At 38.8% G+C, this 13605-nt stretch overlaps 2 protein-coding genes across 3 annotated transcripts; one reads left to right on the top strand and one right to left on the bottom strand.

The window, feature by feature from the left end:
• Window positions 1-480: 480 nt before the first annotated feature.
• On the top strand, window positions 481-5059 carry LOC106163458 (flavin reductase (NADPH)-like). 2 transcript variants are annotated; one of them, XM_013541047.3, is made up of 5 exons: window positions 481-636; window positions 2164-2314; window positions 2596-2791; window positions 3294-3458; window positions 4089-5059. In XM_013541047.3, the coding sequence occupies exons 2-5, from the start codon at window positions 2174-2176 to the stop codon at window positions 4241-4243; spliced, it is 657 nt and encodes a 218-aa protein (XP_013396501.2). In that variant the 5' UTR covers window positions 481-636; window positions 2164-2173; the 3' UTR covers window positions 4244-5059. The 2 variants fall into 2 exon arrangements, with proteins under 2 accessions (XP_013396501.2, XP_013396500.2); XM_013541046.2 differs by lacking the exon at window positions 481-636 and adding an exon at window positions 648-864.
• Window positions 5056-10955, bottom strand: LOC106163454 (D-2-hydroxyglutarate dehydrogenase, mitochondrial). Its single transcript, XM_013541040.2, has 7 exons — window positions 10458-10955; window positions 9375-9572; window positions 8516-8709; window positions 7593-7761; window positions 6979-7265; window positions 6245-6416; window positions 5056-5928 (listed from the first exon to the last, which is right to left on the bottom strand). The coding sequence occupies exons 1-7, from the start codon at window positions 10762-10764 to the stop codon at window positions 5681-5683; spliced, it is 1575 nt and encodes a 524-aa protein (XP_013396494.1). The 5' UTR covers window positions 10765-10955; the 3' UTR covers window positions 5056-5680.
• Between the last annotated feature and the right edge of the window lie 2650 nt (window positions 10956-13605).

Raw genomic sequence — 13605 nt, 5'->3', positions numbered from 1 at the left:
TCAGTAAGCTTATCCCTAGAACACCGTAATAAATATCACGATATACACACTCAGGTGCAGGAGCTGGAAGGTTCGGGGGGCGGGGGGTAGGGGGTAGTCCTACATTACCCCCCCCCCCCCCACCACACCGCTCAGTTTACAGCATCTTCAACAACCTTAGACCCCATTTCCAGAGATTGGATCGATCTACTTTAGATCGACCTAACTCCCTGGGGGTTCACGCTAAATAGCTGTCAGCCGGGCGGGCACGAAAGTTAATTACCCCCTTACAGCTTATAGTAGGCGGGACGGACATTTAAGCCGGATTATCTGACAGTAATCTAGTGAGACTCCCCGCGGGGATAGATCGATCTAAAAGCTCTGGGAATACAGCCTTAGTCACAGGCCCCCTTCCAACTAACCCCATAAAATTTGCTTTCCATGTGGTTGTTATAAATTGCTTTTCAACAGCCGCATTTACGCGTTAAATCTATACTTTGACCTCCATTCTAATGTGTCGACTAAAAACAAACAAGGTACACGTGTCTTTTCACTCGGTGAAATGTAATCTGTGGTGTACGTTGTCATAATTGCATGGGGTCAATTACACAAGCTTTCAGCAGAACAAAGTTCGGTGTGGAAAACTCGAGTCTACAGGTAAGACAATTTATGAAGCGCGTGCGCGTGTGACAGAGAGAGAGAGAGAGAGAGAGAGAGAGAGAGAGAGTTAGCTCAATTTGCGGTCGAAATGCACAACTAGATTATTTTATCTGGTGGCCTAGACGTTATCTTATTTGTACCTCGTGACACACATTCAGTGTTTAGTTTATCGAGAGCTAGGGTTAATTTATCTCGGCTGATCCTAATTCCAGAGCACACTATAAGGTAAGTGGCATACCACAGACACATTACCCCAGCTTTCAAAGACCTCAGCTCGGATACGATTTTCAAGTTTTCATCCTATATGTCCTATATCCTAAGTAAAGCTAATGAGCCTGGTCGATTAGCTAATTTAAATTAAAGTTAGCCTGCTCAACGAACAGGCGATTGGTCGCCGCCCCAGAAGACTAGCACGTGTAGGTCTTATATACGCCCCTTTGAAGGCAATCAAGACTTCATAAGCCGCCTCCCCCCCCCCCGAGCAACCCCTGCCTGTTTCCTGTCAAGATCAAGCAAGGTCAGGCAAGTTCCTTTATGGTTCTTTCTTTCCCGAGTTTTAGACTGTATTCCCACATATTTGAAATCGATCTATCCCCGTGGGGAGTCTCACTAGATTACTGTCAGCTTAGCCGACTTAAATGTCTGTCCAGCCTACTAAAAGCTGTAAGGGGGTAATTAACTTTGGTGCGCGCTCGGCAGACAGCAATTTAGCGTGAATCCCCAGGGAGTTAGGTCGATCCAGATGGATCGATCTTAATCTGTGGGAACCCAGTCTTAGTGTAATACGACTGTATTTTTCCACCCAGTGATAAAGTCACGTGTTATGTGCTTTGAGACGATTAAACGGCGTCCTTATTTAATATTACACTGACATATATATTCAGAGTATTTATAATAATAATAATAATAATAATGATAATAATAATAATAATAATAATAATAATAATAATAATAATAAATGAGTAGATAATGTTACATCTCCCTTTCTTCAATCAAAATGTCATGAATGTTAACGGTCATAGTCTTTGTGATAACTCCCAACTGTGGCAATGCTTCTGAACGTGTATATGTTAATCCGGTCTATCAGTTAGATATTTTAGTATCCGATAGCACTTGTACTGACCCCTCCCTTCGTTTTCTAAAAAAAAAAAAATTACACCAATGGTCCCATCTTGAAATTTGAATTTTCACCAACTGAATCATAGTTCTAAACCGTACCAAATAGCACCGTTCGCCCTCTACCAATTTTTGTCGGGGCCCTTAAGCGGGCCCCTCAGCGGCCCCCGAACCCCACGCCAAGGGGGGGGGGGGGGGGGGGGGGGGGGTTGGCTTCAAATAATCCTGGATCCGGCTCTGCAATAGTGAACACATAGTGTCAATGAAAAATTCATGATAAAGTTGTTGTTCTTATTATTATCAAATCATGATTGACAATGTTACTGTAATATATTTTTTGGCTTTTTTGTGAGCGGCTGTTCAAGGTTATCTCATCTATAAAAAACACTTTTTAAAAACTGTTCTCAGAACGTTGACGATGAAGCGTCTGGTAGTTCTGGGAGCGACAGGACCCTCGGGACAGGAAGTGGTCAAGCAGGCCCTCAGCGCTGGACATCACGTGACAGCAGTGGTCAGAAACCCTGACAAACTGGCCAGTGTCCAAAATGAGAATCTAAAGGTAATATAATATAATATGATATGATATAATATAATATAATATAATATAATATAATATAATATAATATAATATAATATAAGTTTCTTGTATGAAACTTATGGCAAAGAAAAAACACGTGAGTTCAATAATTTTAATTATTATTAAAATATTCAAACCAATCTCTCTCTCTCTCTCTCTCTCTCTCTCTCTCTCTCTCTCGCTCTCTCTCTCTCCAGGACCTTAGGCCTACTTGAAGAAAAATGTTCTGAGATGTTCATAAAAGCGTTTATTTTCACCCCTAGGTTATTAAAGCAGACGTATTCTCAGCAAAAGACCTCTCGGAGCATTTTCGGGGGCAGGAGGTGGTGTTGTCGTGTTTGGGAAATAGAGACCGTGCGCCCGTCACTCTGTATACGGAGTCCATGAAAGCTATAGTTGCTGCGATGAGAGAGACAGGCCTCACCAGACTGATCTGTATAACGTCATGGTGCACAGAATGTGAGTCACACCTAAAGCAATTGTTGCGAAGAGAACGTGTCACACCTAACGCAATGTCAGTAGATTGTGTTTGCTTTCACAACTAACACACTTCCATTAAACTTCTTTGTTTCGGATAGACCCACGTGAATTATATGATAAACTTATAAACTTATGATTCATTAAACAAAGATTTATTCAGTGTGGCACTTGAATTACTTCTGTAAAAGTCTTCCTTTGCATCCAGCTTTCTTATTTTTGACTCATTGACAAATTTATCTCATACTGGTTAATAATGAAATTACCAGCTAAAAAGGGGATTCATAAAATAGTTTTTTTTTTCTCAATGGCTTTGGAAAGGGTTTGCATTGATGATTAAATGAATTTTGTTTAAGATTCCCAGAATGAGCAAAGTCATTATTATTTTCCTACTTAAATATCTATATAAAAGTGTATACGGTCACTGTGTTCCTTCAGTAATGCGTTAATTTATGGATATTTATGGATATTTGTGTTTTTCCAGCACGACCTGGCAACCCATGGCTGATAGAGTGGGTAATAAAACCTCTCTTTATTGGAAAAACTGTGGCCAATATGGCTGAAATGGAACATTACTTATTCGATACCTGCCAGGACATCAACTTTACCATAGTGAGGCCGCCTGGTCTCGGTACTGGACCAGTCTCAGGTAGGGAGGAAGTCTTGATGAGGTCTTGGCGGGCAGGAACCAGGGATAGAGGGTGTCACTTGCTTGGCCATTTTAACATCAGTAGAACCCAATCTGCCTTAAAATTTATATCCACCACTTGTTCCCTATATAATGTACTGTAACTGAATGGTTTTCCTCAACTCAACTAATTTCTAATTTTTTATCCTTTTGCCCCCCCCCCCCCTCCCCCCCAGTGAAACCCTGGATATATTGCGTTGTCATGAACTTTACATTTTTACCTCTGCTGTGGATGTTATGATTTCTGTTCCATTGGTTTGTTTTTCTGTAAGCAGCTATGAGCCCATTGAGAACTGCAGACTAAGTGATCAAATATGGCAACCTACTACAATTTACAAAGCTTGTTGCTTAAGTCCTGATTAGACACTGAATAGATTCCCTGCGGGGATTATGCAACAAGCATTCAAGTGGGTCGGCCATATTTGATCCGGGGGTCTGTTAGTCGGCTGTTCTGAATGTGCTCTGTGACTATAGAATTTCTACACAAAGTACACAGGTCATGTAGCTTTTTGACTTCACTCATTCTCAGTTTTTGAATTAACAAGAGAAAATAACACCAGTAACTTAAGACTGCATTTTTTCCATTTTCAGATTCCCCCATTTTGACCCATGAAGGAATGCATGTCCCTGGTGCACCTGGAGGTAGGATGAACAGGGCAGATGTCGCGCGGTTTATGTTGTCACTGTTAGACACTTCAGAATGGGACAGAAAGGCTGTAGCAGTACAAACTGGACCAAAGAGATAAAACCCTGTCAGTGAAGAGGGTTATGATAAAAACTTAAAAATTTTGACGATCTTGAAAATTTGTTGGAAGAGGATTCTGTTCCGATATGTATTTTTTTAACTTTGAAAATTTTGTCAAACTTGAAAATGGGCTTCTTGATAAATTTGAAAAGTTTGTCAAACAATATGGTAGTGTCGGATTCATCCATTTTAAAATATGAATTTTTAAGTGATGAAATTTTCAAGTTTTTACTGTATGTTATGTGCAAAGACAAGATTACTCAAGAGTTCTTCACAATGATGATATAGATTTCAGCAGGGGCAGTTATTCAAGAGGAAACGAAGTGATTTCCACCGTAACAAATTACACATCTTTTAATATTTTTTAAATCTTATTTTAGCAAAATATTTTGCCCCGGTGGAGGTTTGAACTGTGCAAGTGGTCTCAGCTTAATTGTGATATTGAAAGAGAGGAGATAATAAGAGGTCATGTGAACTTCATTGATCTCATTATACTGTGACAGCTGCTACTGAACAGAGGATAATTCAACAAAAATCAAATGATTTACTGGTCAGGAGAAAAAATTGGGCCTTTTTTTAGAACAAATAATGTAAGATTTAAATATTACATTAGTGATGTTAATCTCATGTACAATATAAACAGATTTTGTACACTATAAAACCTAAATTTGCTTTTCAATTCAAGACGGTTATTTTAACAACTTACTCTTAAAGCATTTTTGTCATGTGACATCTTATTAAAATGAAAACATGTACATGGATTTTGTGAAAGAGAGAGGGGGGTGCATTAGGAGAAATAAATTGACATCCAAATACAGTTGCTGACTAGCTTTATTATTTCGTTTTTTTAAATCACAGCTCAAGTTGATTGTACAACAGGATAAAAACACCAAGCTTTGTAAATCCTGAACATATATATTAGTAAGTTGTAATACTGTATATACCTCAGCACAAACGCATGTTTCTTTCAAATTCACCAATTAAAGTGCAAAATAAGAATACTCTGAATGAGAACAATGAAAACAATTTGAACACAGTCATAACAAAGTGTCATCTGCAGTAAGATTTGCATACGGCATATCAGTATAACTGATAAACAGCTTTTGTTTTCATTGCAATTATTATAATACTTAAAAAATAAACTAAGACTTAATTTTTGGCAGGAGACCATTCTTCAAAACTGTCTCTGAGTTAGGGAAAGGATGTGCGTTATTTTTAAAAATATTGGCCACAGGTGGCAGCAAGAGCCAGTCGGCTCAAAGTTTTCCCCACATACTGTTGATAATATTTGGCAATGTCTGTCTGCAGATGACTGTAATGTCACGCAGTTATCACCTCTTGACAGACCCTTGTTCAGAAGACGTATGAAAATAAATATATATTATATGTATTTATATATATTAGCCTTCCTGTAAATCAAATTACCTTCACAAGCATTTTACAAAGGTATGGTTTTATAAGGATTCAGAATACCATTGGGATCAAATAATTTCTTCATTTTCACCATCATTTTGACAGCATTGGGCTCTTTGCTGTAACGTATGCAGTCCCTCTTCTTGAAGCCAAGTCCGTGTTCTGCGCTCACGCTGCCGCGAACCTGGGATGTCCACTCGTATATGTAGGGCTCTATGAGCCCAAGAACCTCTTTGTTGTATTCTGGAGTTGTGACGTTAAAATGAAGGTTGCCTGGAAGAATATTGATTTAAATAAATTTTAGTTTTCAGGAATTTGGACCTTTAAATTAAAAAAATAAAACATTTGTCACTGGATGATAAATTCTCTGAGATTGACAGGTTTCTTGAAATAGAATCAATTTATTTATTATTTGGAAGACAATGTTTACTTCATTATCCAGTTGTAAAATCACCATTTATGTACAGTATGTCCACATATGGTAGACCTAAATGTAGTGAACAATTCTTGCTATTTACTCTCAAAGTCAAGGACAACTATTTATTTTTCAAAATTAAAAACAAGTGTGTCAAACATGAAGATCGCTTACCATCTCCTAAATGACCGTATGAAACTACCCGTGTGACCTTTGACCCCAGCCTCTGTCTCATGTCTTCCACAATCTCGTAGAGCTTGGGCAGGGGAAGAGAGATGTCATATTTGTAGTTGTACCCATCATGCAGCAGACCTTCTGCGATACGCTCTCGTAAACCCCAGATATTCTGAAAATGGGACGTTCAAGCCTTAATTACTATGAGTTAATGGCATTTAGGTGATTTTTGGAGCTGCATTTGCATGCTTTTAAGAAGCTAATGGTTAAGGAATGTAGATGAAGCATTTTAGTGTACTGTTAATGGGCCTCCATTAAAAGTCACTCAATCCAAGCTTAACCTTTTTTTTTCTCATTAGTTTGTGTGTGTGTAGGGGAAGGGGGGGGGAGCTTTTCCTAAAAAGAGTGAGAATATATACAATAAAATCTTTCACATTAAGTCTTAAATTAGTTTTTGTTTGAAGAAAATATCATAGTTACTGAGTTATGATAGCTGTAGGATATTTATTTTTAATTTTAATATTCAAAGTGAGGTGTGATCCACTGACAGTTAAAAAAAAAAAAAATAATAAAAAAAAAAAAAAAAAAACAAGACTAAAAGCTGACATATATTAAATAAGTTGTTTCTTTCAATGAAAAAGATGATGTCTGACATTTCAAAGCTGACCACAATTTAACAAAAAACAATCCCAGAATGCAGCTGGTTTGAAAAAAAGCCTCAATCAAGGAGTCACCTGTCTCTGTGTTACATCCATAGCTATCGTTCCGTCTTGCACAATCCCCTTCCCCATAGCAGCCTCCAAGAACGCATTCAATTTCTCCTCGTCATGGCTGCCATGGGAACCCGAGGTCTCGATCAGGATGTACAGTGGGTAAGACTTGATTGGATTGGTCAGTTTCAGATTTTCCTGGATACACTGCATAGATTCCTGGTCCATAAACTCACAGGCAGACAGGATCTCCGCCAGCATCCCTTTGCACAACTGAAACGTCTGCAGGGCAGCCTCAAAATTTTCAACACCTGAAGGGGTGAAAGGGACTTCTTTTAACAATGTTAAAATTAGTGTTGATGATCTAGTGTTTTATGTCTAAATAATCATAAAAATGAATTGTAGTTCATAAATGAATTTTTAAATCTTACAAAAAAGTGCAGGGATATTTGCTTCATACCCTGCACTTTAAAAACAACATTTTTTACATATCAATTACAATGTCACTACCTGCCAATATGAAAATGTATGTCACAGTAATAAAGTATGAACCCTTCAATAAATGAAATGACACATAAAATATGGACAAGTCCACTTAGTCAGTGAAACATCCACCTAAAAGTTACAAAAAAAATTACCTAGAAAAGCCACGTTAACAGCCTTTGGTCTCCGCGGACAGAGAATTGATACTGAGGTCACCATTCCCAGCGTTCCCTCAGAACCAATAAAAAGCTGCTTCAAATCGTAACCAGTGTTGTCTTTTCGCAGCGATGAGAGACAATCCACTATTTCCCCACTGGCTAAGACCTGTCGATGAAAACTAAAAGTGGAAACAAATTTGATGGGATGAAAGTGGGTCCAGCCTCTACGGCTGTAGCTTCATACTGGAGATGGTGACCAATAGTCTGCCATGTGAAGTCTGGAATATGAAGCATGCAATGTGAAGTCTGAAATGTGAAGCCTCCAATGGGAAAGCATGCAATGTGAAGCCTGCAATGTGAGCCTGCAGTGTGAAGCCTGCAAGGTGAAGCATGCAATGTGAAGTCTGCAATGTGAAGCATGCATTAGTAAGTCTGCAATGTCAAGCTTGGAAAGTGAAGTCTGCAATGTAAAGTCTGAAATGTGAAGCATGCAATGTGAAGTCTGCAATGTGAAGCATGCAATGTGAAGTCTGCAATGTGAAGCATGCAATGTGAAGTCTGAAATGTGAAGCATGCAATGTGAAGTCTGAAATGTGAAGCATGCAATGTGAAGCCTGCAATGTGAAGAAACAGACTCAGTGGTGGGCTGACATTCATACTGTCACATATACATTTATCTGTAGCCATGTACTTGTTAAATAAGTCAAAAACATTTTTTTTCATCTCCGTGACCTACATATTACATTTCACACACACACACATACACATGCACACACACACACACACATGCACACACACACACTCAACTTTCAGAGGTACCTATCATGTTAATTCTATTTTTACATTTTCAATGTTAAGATATCTTCATGAACTTATTCTTTTATTTTCATTCTCATCGGTTAACACATTGCCATGCTTACTGCTTCCACTCCCAGTACACTCCCATGAAGAGAGCCGTATCTTAGCAACCGTAAACCACCCGCATTGGTGGACACGTTGCCTCCAATATGGCAGCTTCCTTTGGCACCCAGGTCTAACGGCATCATGAGTTCACGCTCGGCCAGATAGTTGTCTAAGGTCTCCAGGATGCAGCCAGACTGGCAGACGACGATGCCTATAGGATACAATACACAATTACAGGAACAAGGCATATGAAGTATGACAGAAGAATTTTAGGTACCATTCCCATAACCCTATCGTACTAGCAGGAACAATCTATCTCTGAGGGGATTCTCGCTAAATTGAAGTCAGTTAAAGCGTGCACAACAGATAATTACCCCTTAGCAGCTTCATAAGGCATGGCAGACATTTAAGCTGCTTAAACTGAATGCAATCTAGTGAGAATCCCCTCAGAGTTAGATCGATCCTGCTAGCATAATAGGATTATGGGAACCCAGTCTTAGACTGTAAACTTTAAACACACTTGGCAGACAATGCAAGCAAACTGTGCTTAATCTAGATCTAAAAAAAAAAAAACAATGTATGCAGACATAGGTTTTGGGAAAGTGCTTTTTTTCTATAAAAAATAGTCACTATTTGAACAAAGTTACTCCTAAATAGCATACTGCTATATATAAAAATGGTAAAAGAGCAAGTGCTATTGTGTAACATGTCATTAGTATAATATAAACTGCCTTTTATTTACAATATTTCAACTATCATAGTATCTCTTCCTTACAACATAAAGTTTAATACACAAAGTTAAATATTGTCAATGAATGAAGTGAATGAATGAATGTACAACAGCAGTTACTGGTTAGGCAAACTATCATTTCTCACCAGAGACTTCATCTAGACTAATAATCTGGTTCATAAGCTGTGTAGAAATAACAATCTCGTCAAAGACCGGGACACTGCCGCCTACGAGTCCTGTATTTCCTCCCTGTGGAACAACCGCTAGATGGCGCTCATTGCAGTACTTCAATATCTCCGCTACTTCTGAGGTTGTTTTGGGTCTTAGAACCATCTGACTGTTACCTACAAAAATTTTAAAAAGACTGGTTACAACGAAGTAACATTTAAAAAGTGTTACAAGACAGGCGTGGACTGAAAAAAATGAGTACTATGGGGTACATGCTTGTGGTACTAATATGTATTGGCAATAAACGTAAATAAAAAGATTATTATGTGATGCTTTTTATATGGCGAACAAAATCATAAAACATTCACAAAAGCAAACCTAACAGTTTTTGTTATATGTGCTAATGTCAACAGTCTGGTCTACTGCTTTTGTGTGGTTATTTACTTATTTATTTACTCCCTTATATTAGGGTGAAAGTTTTTGTATTTCCTCTGGGTTTTTCAAAGTGAATACTTAATAAGCATCGGCCATAAACATGTATAAAACCTTATTATGTGATGTTTTTATATGGCGAACAAAACTGTAAAACATACACAATAGCAAACTAAACAGAGACAGTTTTTGTTATATGTGCTAATGTCAACAATTAAGTCCATTGCTTTTGTGCGGTTATTTGTATTTTTTATGCCTTTATATTAAGGTAATGTATTTTCTCTGCTAATCCAGTTTATATTACTTGCTGAAGTGTGTATTCTGATGTATGCATGTATGTTGCTTTGATTGTGAAAATGAAAAAATATTTTTAAAAAGTATTTTATAATAAATCAACTTTCATTTATCAGATATAATGTAAGAACCCAAGCTTGAGTCTTGCCCCTGCGGGTGTGTGTGTGTACATGTATGTGTGCATGTGCGTGTCTGTGTGTGTGCATGTGTGTATGTGCATGTGTGTGTGTGTATGTGTGTGTGTGTACATGTATAAGGAGGGGGTATTGATGGGTTGTAATGAAGGGGTGGGGGATGCAGGGGAGCAGTTGTGGTAAAAAAGCTCAATCTCTCACCTCTAACAGTCCTCATCCAGTCGATATTATACCCGTCCAGCTCACTGGGGTCTTGCAACACTCTCTGGGGCAGCAGCTTCTGGAAGAAGTCCACATCCTTCTCTGTCAGCGTGGCGTATTTCCCCCTCTGTACGTGGGGGTATCTCACAGACGTCAGCTCCAGCTCCCCCAGACGACAAGCTGAGCCGTGAAGTGACCGTCTTGACAGACAAACATGGTTGATAGATCGAGATATTTTCTCTCTCACCTCCCCAAACGACCTCAACCTCGTCAAGTTACGAAATTGCCGAGTGCACACTCGCTTCATTGCCGAGTCCTTTAAGCCTTAATGATTAAGTTAAAAACCATGTAGCCCCTCTTAAATGTCTGCTGCATTTCGGGTCACCTTCAGAGGACGGGTCTTATCTCGAGACACGTTTAAACAGCTCAAAGATAACAGCGAAGACATCACATCACCTCGGGAAGGACGGAGACATCTTGAATGCTACAGGTGAGATTTCGCCGGGTGTGCACAACACTTGTCTAAGCGCAATATATTATTTTCTCTACTTCTATGGTCTTACTATCTCCTGAGCTGCAGAGAAAACTTAAAACAGACCGCTATATACTATGACATACTCTTACCGTTTCTATTTATTTCTACCAATATGGTGTAGCCAATAAATATACATAAAAGAAGCGAGGAACCAACATTACACTTGAAATCAAGATATAGGAATGATAGGACTTATAAATGCGTACGCCATTCCTCTACCAAAGCAAATTAGGCCTACTATACCGGAACATCTAGAATGAACAGAAATACATGTAAGTTAGCTAGTTTTCCTGTGAAGTACGGTGTAGATGGGTGGAAAATGACCCTTGGCTTGGTAGAGAGGCCCATAGGCAGGGGCAAATACAGGATTATTTAATTCAAGGGGGGGGGGGAGGTCTGCGGATGCCCTTGGCGTGTGGTTAGGGGGCGCTGAAGAGCCACAATGACACCCCCATAAATCCGCCACTGCATAGGGTATTATTGTTATCCGCGAAAGTGTGATTTGTGAAGCACGCCATTCCCGTGATTCGTGGATGTCGCTGTTTCCCCGTCTTTCGTGAAAGTCATTACATGTCCTGTGATTCGTGATTTTCAAGATTTTTCATTATCAGGCCCTCCTATTATGTGTGAATTGACAACGCTAGACCAAGCATTCCCTCAATTTATGTTTCTGAAGTCGCTTTCAATGGCCAATTGGTTAGAAAAATATTTTCCTTCTGTTTCATGGCAAATATATGTAGGTTTTTATTATATAACTTGGCTTAAAATTAACGCTACGTGGTATTACTACGTCAAGTAATTCCTGATCACTGGAACGAGCAACAAAGAAATGACGAAATATGCCGCTTCCTATGGTTATAAGAAGATTGTGTGCTTGTTTGTTTCAAGATGCATGCGTACAATAGCTGTGGGATTAAAATGTGCGTGACGAACACATGTTATCCCTAAGTAAGCACTGAGCTTCTGTTATCAAATACAAATAAAGAAACGAAATATAATTTTATATTATACATAAAATACGTTTGTCTGAAACTCCAGCTAACGTAATAAGTGCGTTATAGGCCTATAACTGTAGAAGCAAGGTCACACCAAATTTCGCCTGTTCTTCAACAATCACCGAGGAATTCAAAACTTCCAACAACTGCTACAACGTGCTCTTGCTATTACAGTCTTATTTCCACCGATATGGTGTAGCCGATAAACAAACATAAAGGAGGCAAAAGGTCCATGCGAAGAGCCGGAGTATTTTTAAGAGGCACACAGCTCATTACGATTGACACTAATCGTGAACTCCCCAAATTTGAAAAAGACCAATTCAGCAAGTAAGATTTATATAGATAAAGTTTTTCATCATATAGTGAACTTACAATCAGTCTTAACTGTTTATTCTCTGGCGTTGAGCGGAATTTATTAATACAGAAAAGCTGTGAGTACGTTGATAACAAAAGGAGACTAGTCTGTTAATCTGATTGCGTCCTAAGAGAGTCCCCGTGGAGTTTGTGCGCAGTAGCTAGCTAGGCCGATAAAATCAATCACAGAGATGTGAATGCATACAGTGGCCGTTAAACCCTACAGGGGCGGTTCCGAGGGGGGGGGGGGGGGGGGGGGGGGGGGGGGGGGGGCAAGAAGCCTGTCATTATTTTTCTGGAAAATGGATCATTTGACGTGCTTCTACTAATTTGAATTAGTTATAATCATGAATAACAACTGCGCCATATACAGAGTGAATAAATATGGTTATTTTATAGCTATTTTTTAAATCTTTTTTTTTTCTTTACGCTTTCATGATTTTCAGTCGATAGGATTAAGGTCTAATTTCTCCACTGCGACTCAATTTCATAGCATTTGAAGGCTTTGGATTTGCTTGCAGGCCTTAAAAAACCTATATATTAGTGAATGCTAGGATCGAATAAATTGAACAATTGTTACGTACGATAGATAGTCAGGAAATTTGTCAACTTTCCCGGAAAACCGATCCCTTGCTGACCCTAGCTATACATGTGACTCTCTAACAATGCACACACTATCTCAAACCATGACACAAAAGAAAATTAGATTAGATAAGTGCAAGATTTACCAGTGTTAAAGAGACATGTCCATATACAACGTGAAATAGTCAAATTAATTTCGAAATACGGATAGGTCTATTAACACACACACACACACACACACACACACACACACACAAAAAAAAAAAAAAAAAAAAAAGAAAAAAAGGGATATCTATTGTATCTCATGTGACAGCATGTATTTACGAAATTGTACATATACATTACATATAGATTTATAAAAAATATGACAGTAATCTACAACACTAACGATGATGAGAATATATTGTTAACCTGACTTAAATTGGAAATAAGTGCAAAAATGAAAAGTGAATTTACTCAAGAAGTAGGCACTACACTGTAGACCAACTAAAGGGTGCTTTCCTAGAGGTTTAGATCGATCTAAAGATTAAGTTTTAGATCGACCTAACTCCCTGGGGGTTCACGCTAAATTGCAGTCAGCCGAGCGGGCACCATAGTTAATTACCCCCTTACAGCTTTTAGTAGGCGGGACAGACGCTTAAGCCGGCCAATCTGACAGTAATCTAGTGAGACTCCCCACAGG

The sequence above is a fragment of the Lingula anatina genome, chromosome 9 (assembly GCF_051362555.1).
Source record: "Lingula anatina isolate TDL-2025a chromosome 9, LinAna3.0, whole genome shotgun sequence".
NCBI classification, from domain to species: Eukaryota; Metazoa; Brachiopoda; class Lingulata; order Lingulida; family Lingulidae; genus Lingula; species Lingula anatina.
This window is presented reverse-complemented; position numbering and strand designations above follow the sequence as displayed.

Coding starts and splice junctions, on each gene's coding strand:
- LOC106163454 (XM_013541040.2), bottom strand. CDS start 10,764: ATGAAGCGAGTGTGCACTCGGCAATTTCGTAACTTGACGAGGTTGAGG. Junction 9,573..10,457: donor CTGGATGAGGACTGTTAGAG/GTGAGAGATTGA, acceptor AAATTTTTGTAG/GTAACAGTCAGATGGTTCTA. Junction 7,762..8,515: donor GTGTACTGGGAGTGGAAGCA/GTAAGCATGGCA, acceptor TTTCATCGACAG/GTCTTAGCCAGTGGGGAAAT.
- LOC106163458 (XM_013541047.3), top strand. CDS start 2,174: ATGAAGCGTCTGGTAGTTCTGGGAGCGACAGGACCCTCGGGACAGGAA. Junction 2,315..2,595: donor TCCAAAATGAGAATCTAAAG/GTAATATAATAT, acceptor TTTCACCCCTAG/GTTATTAAAGCAGACGTATT. Junction 2,792..3,293: donor AACGTCATGGTGCACAGAAT/GTGAGTCACACC, acceptor GTGTTTTTCCAG/CACGACCTGGCAACCCATGG.